The sequence below is a fragment of the Gorilla gorilla genome, chromosome X, assembly GCF_029281585.2.
Source record: "Gorilla gorilla gorilla isolate KB3781 chromosome X, NHGRI_mGorGor1-v2.1_pri, whole genome shotgun sequence".
Lineage (NCBI taxonomy): Eukaryota > Metazoa > Chordata > Mammalia > Primates > Hominidae > Gorilla > Gorilla gorilla.
Window position 1 is genome coordinate 27,178,651 of NC_073247.2, and position 19,909 is coordinate 27,198,559.

The following is a 19,909-nucleotide window of genomic DNA, read 5'->3' on the forward strand; positions in this document are numbered from 1 at the left end:
TCAAAGACCCAGCAGGATATAATTTTATAAAGAAAGTTCTATGCTTGCCTCAATAACGCATATTTGGGGCTCTTCCTTATTACCATCCACCGGCACCTTGGCTTGATTCATAACCCACTCCTGGACAGCATCAGTAATGTGAGGGACAACTGTAGAAAGAAGTATTAATACAAAAGTTTATTCCATGCTCATGAGAAAAGAATGTGCTTTAGCCCTCCCCAATCACCTGAAAGTCACCTGGCAAGTTACCCTGACATATTTTTGGAAAATGAAAAGAAAAAAACGCAACAATTTTAAAAGAATTAGAACTTGTAGAGCGCAGGGATTGTGACATTTTCAGTTCTACTTGGTTTTTTTGGTTTTGTTTTGTTTTTTAAGATGGAGTCTCACTCTGTCGCCCAGGCTGGAGTGCAGTGGCACGATTTCGGCTCACTGCAATCTCTGCCTCCTGGGTTCGAGCAATTCTCCTGCCTCAGCCTCCCGAATAGCTGGGATTACAGGCATGCGCCACCATGCCTGGCTAATTTTTGTATTTTTAGTAGAGATGGGGTTTCACCATGTTGGTCAGGCTGGTCTCGAACTCCTGACCTCAGGTGATCCACTGGCCTCAGCCTCCCAAAGTGCTGGGATTACAGGCGTGAGCCACCGTGCCTGGCCCTCAGTTCTACTTTTGAGCAGCACAAAGATATTCAGCACACAGGGCTCCATAATGTCTGTGGAATATAATACCTTGCACTGTTTTCCCCAGGTAATCACCACGCCTCTCTTTATTGATCACATGCTGATATATCTTCCCTGTGGTGATATTGTTGTCTTTATAAAGATTAATATCCAAAAATCTTTCATAATTTCCAAGGTCTAAATCAACTTCTCCACCATCATTTAAGACGAAGACTTCACCTAGGATTAAAAAGGCAATGGAAAAATCAAAACTTTGCTTCCAGTAGATTTTTCAAAGATGGACATATTTTTGTTAAAAAGCTGGTAAAAGATGTATTTCTAAGCCATATTCTATCACCATCTCCTTTTTGGTGGAGATATTAACAATTCAATTATATCCAAGAAAATGCATCAGAAAATTCTATTTATAGTATTCTATTGTGGTTTTTTTTTAATCTACTAAAATTCTGTCTTCAAGATTTAGCTTTTCCAAACTCAACATATGCCACATAAAAAAGACATGAAAACAGAAATTTTAGAAACAAACAGCATTTTACTTCAAAGCATCAGTATCCTGGACTCTGGAACTGCGATAAGAAAACTTTTACTTGATTCTCATCTTGATTAAAGCCATAATTAGACAGTAGATGACAAAGCAAGGCCACAGCTAACCCATAAGGCAACTTGGTGAAAGTGAGGGAAAAAGCCTGTGTGTGCCATAAGCTACGTGTACAATGCACTGTCATAAAAGACAGGTGCAGACTTCGTCACACGAGGAGCACCCACTTTAACTACTAGACACGTCTGTAGATCTCTATTGTCACTTCAGGGCATGGACTGAGAGTCGTATATTTCTAAAGCCACCTTGTAAGAATTGAACCTTTCCCCTATTAAGGGAACTATCATTTATTCCTACTGTTAGATGTCCACAGGAAAAAAGGTTGATTAACTTACAAATTTAATCAGAAGCCTTTTATATCCTAATTTATTTATCCATTCTAAGGTACATAACTGTGGTCTAGAAAATTAATTTTAAGGAAAAAAGCAAATTGATATCACAACACTTTTTTTTTCAGTTTTTTTCTTCAATGTTTTTTTTTTTTTGAGACAGAGTTTCGCTGTCAACCAGGCTGGAGTGCAGTGGCGTGATCTCAGCTCACTGCAACCTCCGCCTCCTGGATCCAAGCAATTCTCATGTCTCAGCTTCCCAAGTAGCTGGGATTACAGACATGTACCACCACGCCTGGCTAATCTTTGTATTACCTTTATTATTATTATTATTTTGAGACAGGGTCTCGCTCTATCGCCAGGATGGAGTGCAGTGGTGCGATCTCGGCTCACTGCAACCTCTGACTCCCTGGTTCAAGCAATTCTCCTGCCTCAGCCTCCTGAGTAGCTGGGATTACAGGTGTGCACCACCACGCCCAGCTAATTTTTTTGTATTTTTAGCACAGACAGGGTTTTACCATGTTGGCCAGGATGGTCTCCATCTCCTGACCTCGTGATCCACCTGCTTCGGCCTCCCAAAATGCTGGGATTACAGGCATGAGCCACCGTGCCCGGCCTATTATTTTTTTAAATAGAGACAGAGTTTCGCCATGTTTGCCAGGCTGGGTAGGAGAATCACTTGAACCTGGGAGGCGGAGGTTGCAGTGAGCCGAGGTCGCACCACTGCACTCCAGCCTGGGCGACAGAGTGAGACTCTGTCTCAAAAAAAAAAAAAAAATCATTTAAAAAAAAATCCAAAGAAAATTTGGTGTAACACATGGCATTAGTCAATGGTGCCACACAACAAACAACCCCAAAATCTCTGCAACTTACAAAACATTTATTTATTTCTCCCTCATGTTACATGGGGGCTGTGAGGCACTTGTGAGTCTATTCTTTGTGTCTTCTCATTCCAGGACCCAGACTGAACGAGAAATCTCTGAAAACCAGGCTGTTCTCATGGTAGAGGGCAGAAGCACAAGACAGACTGAACCAAACCACACAGATGCATTTGACATTTTCTGCTTCAACAAGGCATATGTTAATATTCCCTAACATCCCATAGGACAAAATAAATCACATGGCCAAATAGAGTGACCAACCTGCTTGGTTTGCCCAGGACTAAGAGGGCTCCCAGGACACAGGACTTTCTGTTTTAAAATCAGGAACGTTCCAAACAAACCAGGACAAGTTAACTATCCTACGTGGCCAAACTCCAAGGTCAAAGGGCAGGGAAATGTACTCCACAGAGGGATGGTGGGTAACATTTTGAAGCAAAAATACAATCTACCACAGACTTGAATAAGTCATTCACAAACAAAATCAAGATCAAAGAACTCTAAATTAAAACAATAAGATACCCTCTTTTTGTTTGTTTTATTCTCAGGTTAGTAAAGTTTAAAACAAAATATTCAAGGCCTGGTGCAGTGGCTCATGCCTGTAATCCCACCACTTTGGGAGGCCGAGGTAGGAGGATTGCTTGAGCCCAGGAGGTCGAGACCAGCCTGAGTAACATGGCGAAATCCCAGCCCTATAAAAAAATACATAAATTAGCCAGGCGTGGTGGTGCACACCTGTAATCCCAGCTACCCAGGGGACTGACGCAGGAGGATCACTTGAGCACAGGAGGTGGAGGTTGCATTGAGCCGAGATCTTGGCCACTGCACTCCAGCCTGGGCGATAGAGTGAGACCCTGTCTCAAAAAACAGAAACAGGAAGACAGGATAGCAACAAGGGACACAAACTTTTTTTTTTTTTTTTTTTTGAGATGGAGTCTCACTCTGTCACCCAGGCTGGAGTGCAGTGGCGCAATCTCGGCTCACTGCAAGTTCCGCCTCCCAGGTTCACGCCATTCTCCCACCTTAGCCTCCCAAGTAGCTGGGACTACAGGCGCTCACCACCGCGCCCGGCTAATTTTTGTATTTTTAGTAGAGACGGGGTTTCACCATGTTAGCCAGGACGGTCTCGATCTCCTGACCTCGTGATCCGCCCGCCTCAGCCTCCCAAAGTGCTAGGATTACAGGCGTGAGCCACCACGCCCGGCAGGACATGAACATTTCTGTTTCTTGATCAGGGGCTGGTTACACAGTGTGTTCATTTAATGAAAATTCATCCAACTGTACACTTATGATTTACGCACTTTTTTGCTTGTATATAAAAAGGTTTTTGGGGGGTTGTTTTTTGTTGTTGTTTTTTGTTTGTTTGTTTGTTTGTTTGTTTTGAGACAGAGTCTCACTCTGTCGCCCAGGCTGGAGTGCAATGGCTCGATCTTGGCTCACTGCAACCTCCGCCTGCCAGGTTCAAGTAATTCTCCTGTCTCAGCCTCCTGAGTAGATGGGACTACAGACACGTGCCACCACGCCCAGCTAATGTTTTGTATTTTTAGTAGAGACAGGGTTTCACCGTGTTAGCCAGGATGGTCTCGATCTTCTGACCTCGTGATCCACCTGCCTCGGCCTCCCAAAGGGCTGGGATTACAGGCGTGAGCCACCGCATTGGGCCTTATAAAAAGTTTTTTAAAAATAGCATGTAAGGGCTAATGCCATTTTAAAAATAAATCAAATATACTCATACATCAAAATGTCACCATTAATAATAGTTACTCCAGGCAGTGGGAAATGTTAAGAGAAACACACTACCTTTATGATAAAAATAAAACAGAATCTGTAGTGCAAAAGGTACAATGTTTCCAAAAGGGATGATTAATTTGGAATGTCATCAGAGGTATGAACAATGTATCAATGACCATGAGAAAATTCACATATTCATAGCATACGATCTAGTCACTCTAAATCTGGAACTACATCCTAAAGAAATTACCCAAAATGGAAGAGAGAATGCAGTTGAGCCTAGTGCTATAAGGGGGAAGTGGTTCACTTTCGTACCGTGTTCATAAGGTGAAAAAGTGCCAGCATCAATGTTAATATAGGGGTCGATTTTTATGGCAGTAACTCGGAGTCCACATGATTTTAGAATTGTTCCAATGCTGCTGGCAATGATCCCTTTACCAATGCCTGAGATGACCCCACCCGTGACCAGGATGTACTTCATTGGCAGAATAGTGGCTGGGTGCCAACACCCAGATATAATCTGAAAGGCAATAAAATTATGGATAAGGAAAGAGAAATATTTAAAACTAGTAAAGCAGACAGTGCATTCAACCAGAATTAATTTTTTTTTTTTTTTTAGATATAGTCTCACTGTCACCCAGGCTGGAATGCAGTGAGTGGTGCAATCATGGCTCACTGTAACCTCTGCTCGCTGGGTTCAAGCGATCCTCCCACCTCAGCATCCTAGTAACTGGGACTATAGGTGAGCACCACCACGCCCTGCTAATTTTTGTGGTTTTTTTGTAGAGATGGAGTTTCACCATGTTGCCCACGCTGGTCTCCAACTCCTGAGCTCAAGCAATCCACCTGCCTCAGCCTCCCAAAGTGCTGGGATAACAGACATGAGCCACCGCACCTAGCTCAGAATTTTTTTTTTTTTTTTTTGAGAGACAGTATCTCCCTATGTCACCCAGGCTGGAGTGCAGTGGCATGTTCATAGCTCACTGCAACCTTGAACTTCTGGGCTCAAGCAATCCTCTTGCCTCAGGCTCCAGAGTAGCTGGGACTACAGGCACGTGCCACGTCTCCCAGCTAATTCTTAAAACATTTTTGTAAAGACAGGTTCTTACTATGATGCCCTGGCTGGTCTCAAACTCCTGGGCTCAAGAAATCCTCTTGCCTTGGCCTCCCAAGATGCTGTGATTACAAAAGTGAGCCACCATGCTTCGTCTCACCAAAATTTCAAAAGCACACAGCAGTTTTCTGTCCAAACTAAATACTTGAATTTTTTGAAACAAAGTCTTATCTTCTAGGCTTTTTATTGTTGTCACTATACAGAAAGCTGTAGATACCTTCTGCAAGCAAAGTGCCTAGGTCTGTTGCCCTGGGTTTCCAAAGATTTCAACTCTATCATGCAACAAACTTCATCATGATAAACCAAATTTCTCTAGGATTCACAGGCATGCTAAAATGTTTAAGAGCTCAGACTCCAGTGTCAGACTGATCTGTACAAACTGTACCTGGGCAAGTTCTTTTTTTTTTTTTTTTTTCTTTTTTTTTTTAGACAGGGTCTCACTCTGTTGCCCAGGCTGGAGTATAGTGACACAATCTCGGCTCATTGCAACCTCCACCTCCCCGGTCCAAATGATTCTCATGCCTCAGCCTCCCAAGTAGCTGGGATTATGGGCATGCATCACCATGCTGGGCTAATTTTTGTATTTTTAGTAGAGATGGGATTTCACCATGTTGGCCAGGCTGGTCTCGAACTCCTGGTCTCAAGTGACCACCCACCTCGGCCTCCCCAAGTGCTGGGATCACAGGCGTGAGCCACCACGCCCGGCCTTGGGCAAGTTATTTATCCTTTCTGTGCCTATTCCTTCATCTGTAAAGTGGAAAATATACAACAATCTCTAGGAATATAATTTGGTGTTAAAAAAAAAAATGGGCTACCAAGCCATGAAAAAACATGGAGGAATCTCAAGTGCATATTACCAAGTGAAAGAAGCCAATCTGAAAAACATACATACTGTATGACTTCAACTATATGACATTTTAGAAAAAGCAAAACTAGAGAGATAGTAAAAAGATCAGTAGTTGTCAGCGGGTAGGAGGGAGAGAGGGATGAATAGTCAGAATACAAAGGAATTTTAGGGCAGTGAAACTATTCTGTATAATACTGTAATGATGGATACATGTCATTACACATTTATCCAAACCCACAGAATGGACAACAGGAAGAGCGAACCCTGATGTAAATAAACTACAGACTTTCCGCCGGGCACGGTGGCTCACACCTGTAATCCCAGCACTTTGGGAGGCCGAGGTGGGCAGATCACCTGAGGTCGGGAGGTCAAGACCAGCCTGACCAACATGGAGAAACCCCGTCTCTACTAAAAATACAAAATTAGCCAGGTGTGGTGGCGCATGCCTGTAATCTCAGCTACTCCGAAGGCTGAGGCAGAGAGAATCGCTTGAACCTGGGAGGGAGAGGTTGCAGTGAGCCGAGATCAGGCCATTGCACTCCAGCCTGGGCAATGAGAGCGAAACTTCGTCTCAAAAAAACAAAACAAAAACCTATGAACTTTAGGCAAAAATGATGCGTCAGTGTAGGTTCACTGATTATAACAAATGTACCACTCTGCAGGTGCAGGATGTTAATAGTCAGGGAGGCTGGGCATAGCGGTGGGGGAGAGGGTGTATGGGAACTCTGTACTTTCCACTTAGTTTTGCTGTGAGCCTAAAATTACTCTAAAAAAAAAAAAGTCTTGCCAGGTGCAGTGGCTCACTGCACTCCAGCCTGGGCAACAGAGCGAGACTCTGTCTCAAAAAAATAAAAAATAAAAACTGTTTTTAAATAAGCAATATTAAAATAATTACAACTCATCTAGCTCACAGATGCTGACTGACTGAATCCTGTTACACCAGTCAAAACTACAGCTTTTATTGGACAAGAGACTGATTTCAGTAACTTTCTCCTGATAAGACCACCAACCATGGACTGGCTCTGGCCAGTGTGCAGAGGCTGTGGACTTGCGTGCCTTCATGTCCTGGAAAGATCTTTTGATGCACAGGGCTTAACTGAAATTCATTTAAATGTTAAGTCTCCACCCCAAAGCGAACAGGGGTCATATGCTATTTGCATGTTTATTCAATACACATGAGTCAGGACCACCTTCATGAATATTCATAGCTCCTCCTGTAACCTGTTGAATATGTATATTTAGCCAACCCGTTCAGCATAAAACTGAACCCTCCTTCAGAGTGCCTGCCTCTGGTTTTGGGAGGCCAAGGTAGGAGGGTCACTTGAGGCCAGAAGTTTGAGAACAGCCTAGGCAACATAGCTAGACCCTGTCTCTTTAAAACGTGTGCTTCCCAGCCTGTGGGATGGCCCCTTTGCAGGCTGTTACAGCCTGCAAAGAAATAAAGTAAACCAGGCGTGGTGGCTCACCCCTGTAATCCCAGCACTTTGGGAGGCCGAGGCAGGTGGATCACGAGGTCAGGAGTTAGAGACCAGCCTCACCAACATGGTGAAACCCCGTCTCTACTAAAAATACAAAAATTAGCTGGGTGTGGTGGTGCACACCTGTAATCCCGGCTACTAGGGAGGCTGAGGCAGGAGAATGGCTTGAACCCAGGAGGCGGAAGTTGCAGTGAGCCGAGATCGTGCCACTGCACTCCAGCCTGGGTGACAGAGCAACACTCTGCCTCAAAAAAAAAAGAAAGAAAGAAAAGAAAAGAAATAAAGTCACCAGGCACAGTGGCTCACGCCTATAATCCCAGCACTTTGGGCGGCCAATGCAGGCAGATCACTTAAGGTCAGGAGTTCGAGACCAGCCTGGCCAACATGGTGAAACCCTGTCTCTACTAAAAATAAAAAATTAGCCAGGTGTGGTGGCAGGCACCTGTAATCCCAGCTACTTACGGGGCTGAAGCACGAGAATCACTTGAACCTGGGAGGCAGAGGTTGCAGTGAGCCCAGATCGTGCCACTGCACTCCGGCCTGGGCAACAGAGTGAGACTCCAACTCAAAAGGTAAGAAAAATTTTGGCCAGGTGCAATGGCTCATGCCTGTAATCCCAGCACTTTGGAAGGCTGAGGCAGGCGGAACACCTGAGGTCAGGAGTTTGAGACCAGCCTGGCCAACATGATGAAACCCTGTCTCTACTAAAAAATACAAAAGTTAGGCTGGGCATAGTGGCTCACACCTGTAATCCCAGCACTTTGGGAGGCCAAGGCGGGTGGATCACCTGAGGTCAGCAGTTTAAGACCAGCCTGGCGAACATGGTGAAATCCCATCTCTACTAAAAATACAAAAATTAGCTGGGTGTGGTTGTGGGCACTTGTAATCCCAGCTACTCAGGAGGCTCAGGCAGGATAATTGCTTGAACCTGGGTGGAGGAGGTTGCAGTGAGCTGAGATTGCACCATTGCACTCCAGCCTGGGTGACAAGAGCGAAACTCTGTCAAAAAAAAAACAAAAAACAAACAAACAAAAAATTAGCCGAGCATGGTAGTATGCGCCTGTAATCCCAGCTACTCGGGAGGCTGAGGCAGGAGAATCACTTGAACCTGGGAGGCGAAGGTTGCAGTGAGCCTAGATCATGCCTCTGCACTCCAGCCTGGGCAATAGAGTGAGACTCTGTCTCAAAAAAAAAAAAAAAAAAGAAAAGAAAATGTTTTAAAAAAGAAAGTCTCCTTTCTAAATTTATAGATCTTGTGATTTTTAAGTTGACAGTCATAAGGAAAATTTGACTTTTCTGCTGCTTTCTGATTCAAACCCTTTTGTTTTATAGGAAGCCCAATAACTTAATTTTCTTTACTTTGAGTACTATTGTTTTTCCCTTGAGTGTGTACGGGGGCCTTCTGCTCTTGTAATTTCACCATGTATGTGAAAGTAGACCATAAACAGTATTATTTGTGTACTCATGGCAGGCAAATGGGCAACTGAGTAATCCCACAATATAAAATTACAGTTACAGAAAAAGAAAAATAATGCCAGGCATGGTGGCTCACATCTGTAATCCCAACACTTTGGAAGGCTGAGGCGGGAGGATCTCTTGAGGTCAGAAGTTCGACACCAACCTGGTCAACATAGTGAGACTCCCTCTCTACAAAAGAAAAATAAAACATTAGCCAGGTGTGGTGGCACACACCTGTAGTCCCAGCTACTGGGGAGGCTGAGGCAGGAGGATTGCTTGAGCCCAGGAGGTCAAGGCTGCAGTTAGCCAAGTGATTGTGCCACTGCACTCCAGCCTGGGTGACAAAGCAAGATCCTGTCTCAAAAATAAAAAGAGAGACCAGGTGCGGTGGCTCATGCCTGTAATCTCAGCACTTTGGGAGGCCAAGGCGGGTGGATCACCTGAGGTCAGGAGTTCAAGACCATCCTGGTCAGCGTGGCGAAACCATGTCTCTACTAAAAATACAAAAAGTAGCCGGGCGTGGTGGCGTGTGCCTGTGGTCCCAGCTACACGAGCTGCATGGGAGGCTGAGGCAGGAGAATCACTTGAAGCCGGGAGGCGGAGGTTGCAGTGAGCTGAGATCACACCACTGCATTCCAGCCTGGACAATAGGGCGAGACTCAGTACCAAAAAAAAAGAGAGAGAGAGACAGTAACTAACAAAAGGTAATAACTATAAATTTCACTTTCATTTGTAATTTCACAATTTTTTTACATACTTGGAAATTCAGCACAAATGCATTCGGGTAGGAACAATTTCAGTTACCCACTTCTTATTTGTCCTCCTCAAAGGAATGCCCATTCTGATTTTGTGGTTTCCTCTGCTTACCTTTCAAAACAAACTACCTTAACTAAAGTTATCACACGTCAGAGCTGTGAATTCCATTTGAACTAGCTGACCATGGTCAGGCTGAGTAAACTGAAGCTATTCAAAATATACGTGTTCCATCCCAGATGGCCTCCCTAAGTCCCTGGGCCTACCTTTCTCTACACAACACAGTTGATCACATTCAATGCCATTGCACATCTTCACTAGTCACCGGGGCACCCACCTATCTGACCTATGTTTATAGCTTAAAACATTGTCAATCCAAACCCAGAGCCAAGATCACACCATTGCACTCCATTCTGGACAACAGAGTGAGACTCCGTCTGAAATAAATAAATAAATAAATTATATATATACATATATTACATATATAATGTTTATTTGAACATCTATTACATGCTTGACATATTTCCAAGTCCTAGGAATATGGAGATAAACAAAAACACAAGGTCTATGTTCCACTGGACTTCACCTTTCCTGCAGGATTAAGGGGCAAATAAACTGTGCTTTAATTATACCTTATTCTGGCACTGTTATACTGTTCAAATGACTCTCTTTGTAAAAGTTACCGAAATGGAAAAATGCCATAGAGGTATGGTGAAGAAAACTGGCATACATTCGTACAAGTCACATTATGCCTAATAAATTTTTATATAAGAAAATGCTTCTTTGGGAGGCTGAGGCAGGCAGATCACCTGAGGTCAGGAGTTTGAGACCAGCCTGGCCAACATGGTGAAACCCTGTCTCTACTAAAAATACAAAAATTAGCCAGGCGTGGTGGCAGGCGCCTGTAATTCCAGCTACTTGGGAGGCTGAGGCAGGAGAATCGCTTGAACCTGGGAGGCAGAGGTTGTAGTGAACCCAGATAGCACCATTGCACTCCAGCCTGGGGGACAAGAGCGAGACTTCGTCTCAAAAAAAAAAAGTTGAATAAAAAGAAAATGCTTATGTGGCCAGGCACAGTGGCTCACGCCTGTAATCCCAGCACTTTGGGAGGCCAAGACAGGCGGATTGCCTGAGCTCAGGAGTTCGAGACCAGCCTGGGCAACATGGGGAAACCCCATCTCTACTAAAATACAAAAAATCAGCCAGGTTTGGTGGCGTGCACCTGTAATCCCGGCTACTCGGGAGGCTGAGGCACGAGAATTGCTTGAACCTGGGAGGTGGAGGTTGCAGTGAGCCAAGATTGTGCCAGTGCCCTCCAACCTGGGCAACAAAGCAAAACCCTGTCTCAAAAAAAAAAAAAAAAGGAAGAAAGAAAATGCTTATGTTACCTGAAAAAGAGAGCAGACTATAAAATTGAATATATTATTGACTATGTTTTTTTAAACTAAGATCTAAATTTTAATTGTCACCACTAAGATTTCCATCTTATGGCCGGGTGCAGTGGCTCACGCCTGTAATCCCAACACTTTGGGAGGCCAAGGCGGGCGGATCACAAGGTCAAGAGATCAAGACCATCCTGGCCAACATGGTGAAACCTTGTCTCTACTAAAAATACAAAAATAAGCCAGGCGTGGTGGCACCCACCTGTAGTCCCAGGTACTCGGGAGGCTGAGGCAGGAGAATCACTTGAACCCAGGAGGTGAAGGTTGCAGTGAGCCAAGATCGTGCCATTGCACTCTACCCTGGTGACAGAGTGAGACTCTGTCTCCAAAAAAAAAAAAAAAAAAAAAAAAAACAGATTTCTATCTTAATTTGGTCAAAGATACACCATGTTATGTCTTAATATATTTAGGTGATTAGGTTGTATGTGTTGGGGCTCAGAAAACAAAACCCAAAAATGAAGGCCTCAGAAGCAAAGTTTCTCTCTGACCTTCTCCTGCCCTCCTGTCTATCACCCCTCATACTCCCCCAAGGCAAGTCATAGAAACTAGAACCCTTTTCCCCCCAAAGCCAGCCATAAAGCCAAAAAATATGACTCTAACCTTCCTCTCAACCACCTTTCTATACAACAGCTGGCCATAAAGAAATTAAGACCCTCATTCCAAAGAGGTCCTACCCCATACCGGGGAGGAAGAAACGCTACAACGGAGAGGCCAAGAAGAATGTGGACAGGCTTTGCTGGGTTTCCCCACTCAGTCTATTTCCATTAGCTCATCTGTCCCTGCTTCATGGACTCCAAGCATAAAATCAGATCATTTCCCTTGCATCTTTAAGGGGTTTTCATTTCTGAAGGCTCCCATGTCACATAAACCTATGATTCAATAAATTGTTAAGCTTCTCTCTTGTTAATCTGTCTCTTGTTTAAGGCTGTCAGCCGTGACCCTTACGATATCAGCTCTTTCCTCCCCTACATAAGCAATTGCTCATTTTCTGTTTTTTCAAAAACACAAGATACCTTTTTAAAGCACCTTGGATATTTTAGAGACCTTTTGTAAAAATGCAACTTAATACCAAGGAGACACCTAATTTTTTCTACTTTGTTGTTGTTGTTGTTGTTTTGAGATGGAGTCGTGCTCTGTCACCAGGCTGGAGTGCAATGACACGATCTGGGCTCACTGCAACCTCCGCCTCCTGGGTTCAAGCACTTCTCCTGCCTCAGCCTCCCAAGTAGCTGGGACTACAGGTGCATGCCACCATTCCCAGCTAATTTTTGTATTTTTAGTAGAGACAGGGTTTCACCATGTTGTCCAGGATGGTCTCGATCTCTTGACCTCGTGATCCACCCACCTCGGCCTCCCAAAGTGCTGGGATTAAAGGCATGAGCCACCATGCCCCGCCCTCTACTTCTTTTAAGCACACAAGTAAGTTTAACAAAGTTTCAAAGGTTCAGGGAAAGGCTGGCCCTGTTTTAGATCACTTCCTCCATTGAGGATGGTTTCTGGTGTCAAGACAAGTTTTTCATTTACCCTTACATGCAGTGAGCAGAACCAAGTGTTTATAGGATAGCACAGTGTAGAGCTGTGCTGTCTCCACTACCTAATAAAAAATATTACACAGCCAGGTACGTAATTTTAAGTTTCTAGTAGCCATATTAAAAAAGTAAAAAGAATCAAATGAAGTTCATGTTAATATATGTTATTTAACCCAATGTAGCCAAAAATGTTATCACTTTTAACGCACAATGTAAGAATGTATTAGTGAGATATTTGACATCTTTTTTGTGTACTAAGCTTTCAGAAATGAGGTGCCTGTACTCAGAGCACATCTCAGTACGGATTTTGCCACATTTCCAGTATTCAATAACCACATGTGACCAGTGGCTCCTACATTAGACCAGGCAGGCCTAGAGCAAATAAAAGCACCAGAAGCACCCAGAGACACCTTCTCAGTGATGGCCATTTAAAAAGTAATGTTAGACACAAAAGAGTACTTACCTGATGATCTTGTTCTATGAAGTTCTAGAACAGGCAAAGCTAAGCTATGATAACAATCAGAACCGGGGTTGAGTGCGGGGCCTGGGGCGGATTGACAGAAAGGAGGTACCAGGGAACTTTGCAGGGTGAAGGAAATGGTCAATGTCCACTTTGGGATAATGGTTACAGGAGTGTATAATTTGTCAAATCCCGTCGATTTGCACACTGAAAATGGGACATTTTGTTGTATATAAACCATACATACAATTCTTTTTTATGTTGCCCCCAAAAAGCTATTCTGTAGCAGCAGCGTAGTTCGGCACTATGCGCCCTAACCATCTAGTACGGGGAAAACGCGGGAGTCGTTGTTTAAGGGGTGCACTGGGACCGGGGAGAGGACAGAAAGGCCATGTTACCGGCGCTGATCACCAGCCTCGCCGACCCCCGCTCGGGACTTCACTTCCGCCAACGCCATCTCAGGGCTCTCCTGGCTCCCGAGGGCCGGGAGAAGCGGGGATCCGGGTGCGGGCGCTGGCGCGGGCGGAGGCGGGAAGAAGCGCGTCCCGGGGACGCGCGGGACAGGCTCCGACCGCACTGGGCACGGGCCAGCGTTCCCCAGTCCCCGCGCCACACCCGGCAGCCGAGGTCTGCGAGCGCGGGGTGCGGCACGCACGGGGCTGGCGGCCGGACTCGACTCAGCGCTGGGGAGGGAGCCGGCGCCATCAGAGAGCGGACAAAGGAGCCCGGCCCCACAAGTGCACCGGGGCTGGGGGTGCAGGGCGGAGAGGCCCTGGGGACGAGGGATGGCCCAGGCACCGAGGCCCTGGGGGTCTGGGACAGGCCCAGAAGGGAAGTTACCTGCGCGGTGGTGGTAGCACCGGGGAGGGTGGCCGGTGGGCACGGCGGGCTCCACCCCGCGGCAGGCCTGGCGCTCACCTGTCGGGCTGGGGAAGGGGTCGCTGCCGGGGCTGTCCAAAGCCGCCCCCGGGATCTTCCCACCGCCCACACGGGCCTCGGGGTGCGCGGCGCCCTCCTCGCCCACCTTCCCCTCTCCTCCCTGCTGCTGGCCCAGCTGACTCACGCTGGTGAGCTTGGGGTTTGCACCCGGGTTTGTGCAATGGTCCAAAACAAGCGCCTAAAAAGTGATTCCTCCAGCACAGGCAGCTCCCGTCACCCTCCGCTCTGGACGCACTGGGCCCCAGGCCTCGCCCAGCCCGGGGACCGCTCCTCCCTCCCGTGGCTCACTTTGCAAAGGCACTTCGAGTGCTCGGGTGAACTCCACGCTTCCCGGAGAACCCCGGCTTCCTGGCAAGCCGAGACCCTCGCTCGGGTCCTCCCGTGCAGATCTCACCCTTGTAAAGAACTTCAGTGGTCACAAACGCTTGTGGATCCCCTACTACGCCCCAGGAACTGCAGGAGCGCTCAGGAGAGAAGGAAAAGGAAAGAGAATGCCTGCCTTTGAGGAGCTAGCTCACAGTCTGGTGGGAGGTCCACCCGTCTGTTGGAACCAGTAAGGTTCCCTAGAACAATACTTCTGCAGCAAAGAGCTGCGGGGGTGCAGTGAGGGGAGGAAGGCAATTAAGGCTTCCAAGAGTGACTTTTTTTTTTTTTTTTTTTTTTTTGAGACGGAGTTTCGCCCTTTTTGCCCAGGCTGGAGTGCAATGGCGCGATCTGGGCTCACTGCAACCTCCGCCTCCCGGGTTCAAGCGATTCTCCCTGCCTCAGCCTCCGGAGTAGCTGGGATTACAGGCGGATGCCAAAACGCTCGGCTAATTTTGCATTTTTAACAGAAACGGGGTTACATCACGTTGGCCAGGCTGGTCTCGAACTCCCGACCTCAGCTGATCCTCCTGCCTTGCCTCCCAAAATGCTGGGATTACAGGCTTGAGCCACTGCACCCCGCCCAAATATTCTAAAAAGTCACTCTTCGGGTGACTCACGCCTGTAATCCCAGCACTTTGGGGGGCCAAGGCAGGCGGATCACCTGAGGTCGGGAGTTCGAGACCAGCCTGGCCAACGTGGTGTAACCCTGTCTCTACTAAAAATGCAAAATTAGCCAGGTGTGGTGGCACCTGCCTGTAATCCCACCTACTCCGAAGGCTGAGGCAGAGAGAATCGCTTGAACCTGGGAGGCAGAGGTTGCAGTGAGCCGAGATCAGGCCACTGCACTCCAGCCTGGGTGACAGAGGAGACTTTGTCTCAAAAAAAAAAAAAAAAAAAAAAGAGTATTGGAGGATGATTGGTGCTGGGAACGGATACAGGAGGTTTTTTGGGTGAAGGCAAGAAGCAAACCACTGAAGGAAGCTAACATGGACAACAGAAGGGTCTGAAGTGAGATGGAAGGTTTTAGGAAAGTGGTGGAAATTTTGCATAACCAGTGTGAGATGCTAGAGCGACAAGTTAGACAAGAGTCACTGAAGACCTAGTGGAGTTTAGAAACCATCATCGTGTAGTGGTGTCCAGCTATAATCTGCTATAATCTGGCAAGGTATCTACAGAAATATAGCTCTTAGTTATGAAACCCAAGTTTCCTGATTGCATAGAATAGAAGGACAAGAGGGTGAGGAGGTGGAGGGCACAGAAAGACTGCGATTGCAGTGATGGGCCAGAGCTCTAGTCCTAGAGGACAGGAACTATTAATAAAACCAGCGAGGAGCTGATGGACTGGGAGACAGATGAGAGAAGGGCTCCAAGGCCAGGGCCTCTGAGGAGAGGACTGGCAAACTGGCAGCAGAGAGTGTGGTGCTGGAGTTCAGGCCTTCAAGTGGATATCCCAGGAAATGAGACAGTTTGGGGTGTAGCAGCTACAATGGAATAGAAAAGTGAGACGGGCATCACTGGCCTTGGGTTTAGTGCCCACAAGGCTGGTGTGTTGGACATCGAGGGTCCCAAAAGGATGGCAGGAGGTGGAGGAGTCAATCAAGGTCAAGGAACTTTAGAGAATTGGGGTTGCGGGGTGGGTAGTGAGCCTGAAACTAATAGATGACTGTGACAAGGAAAGGGAGAAGGTTGCAGAACAAATGTCAGTGCCTTTCAAGACACAATGGAGGCCTGGCGCCATGGCACACCCCTGTAATCCCAGCACTTTGAGAGGCTGAGGCAGGCAGATAGTTTGAGTCCAGGAGTTGGTGACTCACCTGGACAACATGGCAAAATCCCGTCTCTACAAAAAATACAAAAATTATCACGTGTGCTGGCATGCATCCCAGGGGAGGCTGAAGCAGGAAGATCGCCTGAGCCCAGGAGGTCAAGGCTGCAATGAGCTATGACCGTGCCACTGCACTTCAGCCTGGACGACAGAGTGAGACCTTGTCTCAAAAAAAAAAATCAATTAATTAATTTAAAAAAATAAACACGACCAGGCATGGTGGCTCACCCCTGTAATCCCAGCACTTTGGGAGGCCGAGGTGGGTGGATCAGGAGATCAGGAGATCGAGACCATCCTGGTTAACACGGTGAAACCCCGTCTCTGCTAAAAATACAAAAAATTAGCCGGGCATGGTGGCATGCGCCTGTAGTCCCAGCTACTCAGGAGGCTGAAGCAGGAGAATCTCTTGAACCTGGGAGGTGGAGGTTGCAGTGAGCCAAGATCGCGCCATTGCACTCCAGCCTGGGCGACAAGAGTGAAACTCCATCTCAAAAAATAAAATAAAATAAACACAATGGAGTTTCTCCCCACCAAGGATGGAAGAACAGTGTTGTGGAGGAAGCAGTAAGGAACTTGGAACAATGATGTCAGTTTCTGGGAAAATAAGCAGAGGCTTCACTCAGCAGGGTACCCTTGGGGGAGATCCAGGTCTCCATGGGCGTTGGGGGGTCCAGGGGAGGGACAAGGAACCACCTTGTCAAAAGGCTAGAGGCATAAACAAGTCTTCCAGAGGGCTCAGGGGAAAGAATGTTTGTGAAATGCGTTGGTATGGGTGCTAATACTTAATACCTGCCGCATATGTAAGGTTTCCTTCCACAGTTCCATCTTTCATTATCTTTTTAGAACCAGGACAGTTGTTATGATCCCCTTTTTAGAATGAGGGACCTGAGGTTCAGAGATGTGAAATGTCTTGACCAAGGGTACGTTAGTTAATATGAGTGGCAAAGCCAGGACATCAATGCACAGCCAGACTCCACCACAGGATGTGAGGCCTGATCCAATTGTCCTATTCTATTCATCCATGAGGCTAATGGATAAAAGATAATCTGTATATACAAAGGGCTCATTATAATAACTATTGTATTATTAATCTCAAATGGGAAAAATAATGAGCTGGAAAACAAATTTGATAACAGGGTGCGGATTGACTGAATTGTGTGGGATAAGGATGTATCCTCATTCAACAAGTGTCAGTTCATGGCCCACCACCAGCATAACATTTTGCTGAATCCGCACAAGATGATTTTTTTTTTTTTTTTTTTTGAGATGGGGTTTCATTCTTGTCGCCCAGGCTGGAGTGCAATGGCATGATCTCGGCTCACTGCAACCTCCACCTCCCAGGTTCAAGTGATTCTCCTGCCTCAGCCTCCTGAGTAGCTGGGATTACAGGCGCCCACCACCACACCCGACTAATTTTTGTATTTTTAGTAGAGACAAGGTTTTACCATGTTGGCCAGGCTGGTCTCGAACTCCTGACCTCAGGTGATCCACCTGCCTCGGCCTCTCAAAGTTCTGGGATTACAGGCATGAGCCACCGTGCCTGGCCAGATGATTTTTTTAAAATGAAAATGAAGCCCATCATTAAGTTGATTGCTTATGTTCTTCTTTTGTAATCTTTTTTTTTTTTTTTCTTTTTTTCAGTCAGGGTCTCACTCTATCACCCAGGCTGGAGTGCAGTGGCATGATCACAGCTCACTGTAGCCTCCAGCTCCCAGGCTCAAGCAATCCCCCTGCCTCAGCCTCCTGAGTAGCTGAGACGACAGGTGCAAGCCACTACACCCAGCTCATTTTTTATTTTTTGTATAGACAGGGTCTCGTTATTGTTGCCCAGGCTGGTCTCAAACTCCTAGACTCAAGCAATCCTCCCACCTCGGCCTCACAAAGTGCTGGGATTACAGGCATGAGCCACTGTGCCCAGCCTAATCTCTTATTTTTAAGAATTCTACCTTTCAGAAGAGTTGTAAAACTGTCTATCCCTTGGTGACCACAGTGTTCACCACGATTTTGAGTGTACCTTAAGATAAAGCAGAGTAAGGCTGAAAGTGCTGGGCCCTATCTCTGCTGTGGGAAGGACCAGCACTATACTTCTTTTGCAAGTGAGGGAACTTGAGGGGCAAAAGGATGAGTAAAACGTCAAGTTTAGGCCGGGTGCGGTGGCTCACTCCTGTAATCCCAGCACTTTGGGAGGCCAAGGTGGGTGGATCACCCGAGATCAGGAGTTCGAGACCAGCCTGGCCAACATGGTGAAACCCCGTCTCTACTAAAAATACAAAATTAGCCAGGTGTGGTGGCAGGTGCCTGTAATTCCAGCTATTTGGGAGGCTGAGGCAGGAGAATCGCTTGAACCCAGGAGGCAGAGGATACAGTGAGCCGAGATTGTGCCACTGCACTTCAGCCTGGGCAAGACAGAGTGAGACTCCATCTAAAAAAAAAAAAAAAAAAAAAAGTAAAGTTTATTCACCTACTAGATGGTGGAATTAGAAGCCCATCCTAGGCTTCTCACTCAAATTCCAGGCTCTGTTCAATCATACTTGAAGCAAATATCCTATTCCCGAAAGTCTCAACCACTTTCAGGTTCTCATTGACTTAATAAAGCCTAGAAAGGCATTGATCCTAAGACATCTCCTGACTTCAAAGCTGAATGAATACTTGGACTCTAAAAATAGGCTGGAATGTCATCAATGCCACTGAATTGTACACTAAAAAAATTTTATGTTTACTTCAATTTAAAATATTAATAGTGTAATATACCAAAAATATATACCATTGAATTGTACACTTTAAACAGGTGAATTGTTTAAATCTCAGAAAGCCGTTTGGGGGAAAGAAAAAAACAGGTTGGGCTTGATAACCTAAAATCCTGGACCTGAATAAAATGTAAATATAAGTCAGGCTGGAAAACTGGACAGCAGGGAAATCAGAGTTGTAATCAATTCCTCATGTATTCCCTCAGGTCACCGGAACTGTCCTCCTCTTCTCAAAATAGCTGGGGAGCAAGGAATCATGGATGTCCTTCCACAATTAATGACTGAAGACTGTGCTTGGGAAATGTGTCCATGAACTCCCTGCTCTGAAGGGGTAGTTATTCACATCACTAGTTTTTTGTTAGTTTTACATGTTATTGTGGGAAAAGTTAAAAATATAAAAAAGACAAATGTTTAATTACCCAGCTTCAACCCATGGCCAGGCTTGTTTCATCTATATCCCCCCCCATTCCCCCCACCCCCATCCTGTATTAATTTGAAGCAAATTCCAGACGTGGCATCATTTCTTTTTTTCTTTCTTTCTTTTTTTTTTTTTGAGACGGAGTTTTGCTCTTGTCACCCAGGCTGGAGGGCAATGGCAGGATCTCAGCTCACTGCAACCTCCGCCTCCTGAGTTCAAGTGATTCTCCTGCCTCGGCCTCTCGAGTAGCTGGGATTACAGGCGCCCGCCAGCACACCCAGCTAATTTTTTGTATTTTTAGTAGAAACGGGGTTTC

The 19,909-nt window shown here is 46.1% G+C and overlaps 1 protein-coding gene across 10 annotated transcripts in view; it reads right to left on the reverse strand.

Moving 5' to 3' along the window:
• The window catches only part of CTPS2 (CTP synthase 2), a 124,531-nt gene extending 109,753 nt beyond the window's left edge, over nucleotides 1-14,778 (reverse strand). The window contains exons 1-6 of one of the 10 annotated variants that reach the window (XM_063703088.1): nucleotides 14,526-14,778; nucleotides 9,555-9,754; nucleotides 9,209-9,303; nucleotides 4,533-4,737; nucleotides 730-900; nucleotides 49-149 (exon numbers count right to left, since the gene is read on the reverse strand). In XM_063703088.1, coding sequence (XP_063559158.1) covers nucleotides 49-149; nucleotides 730-900; nucleotides 4,533-4,698 — 438 coding nt within the window. In that variant the 5' untranslated portion in view covers nucleotides 4,699-4,737; nucleotides 9,209-9,303; nucleotides 9,555-9,754; nucleotides 14,526-14,778. Of the gene's footprint in view, nucleotides 1-48; nucleotides 150-729; nucleotides 901-4,532; nucleotides 4,738-9,208; nucleotides 9,304-9,554; nucleotides 9,755-13,301; nucleotides 13,715-14,138; nucleotides 14,322-14,361; nucleotides 14,459-14,525 lie in introns of those variants that run through there. The other 9 variants (XM_063703091.1, XM_063703089.1, XM_063703087.1 and 6 more) reach the window with 9 other exon arrangements.
• Between the last annotated feature and the right edge of the window lie 5,131 nt (nucleotides 14,779-19,909).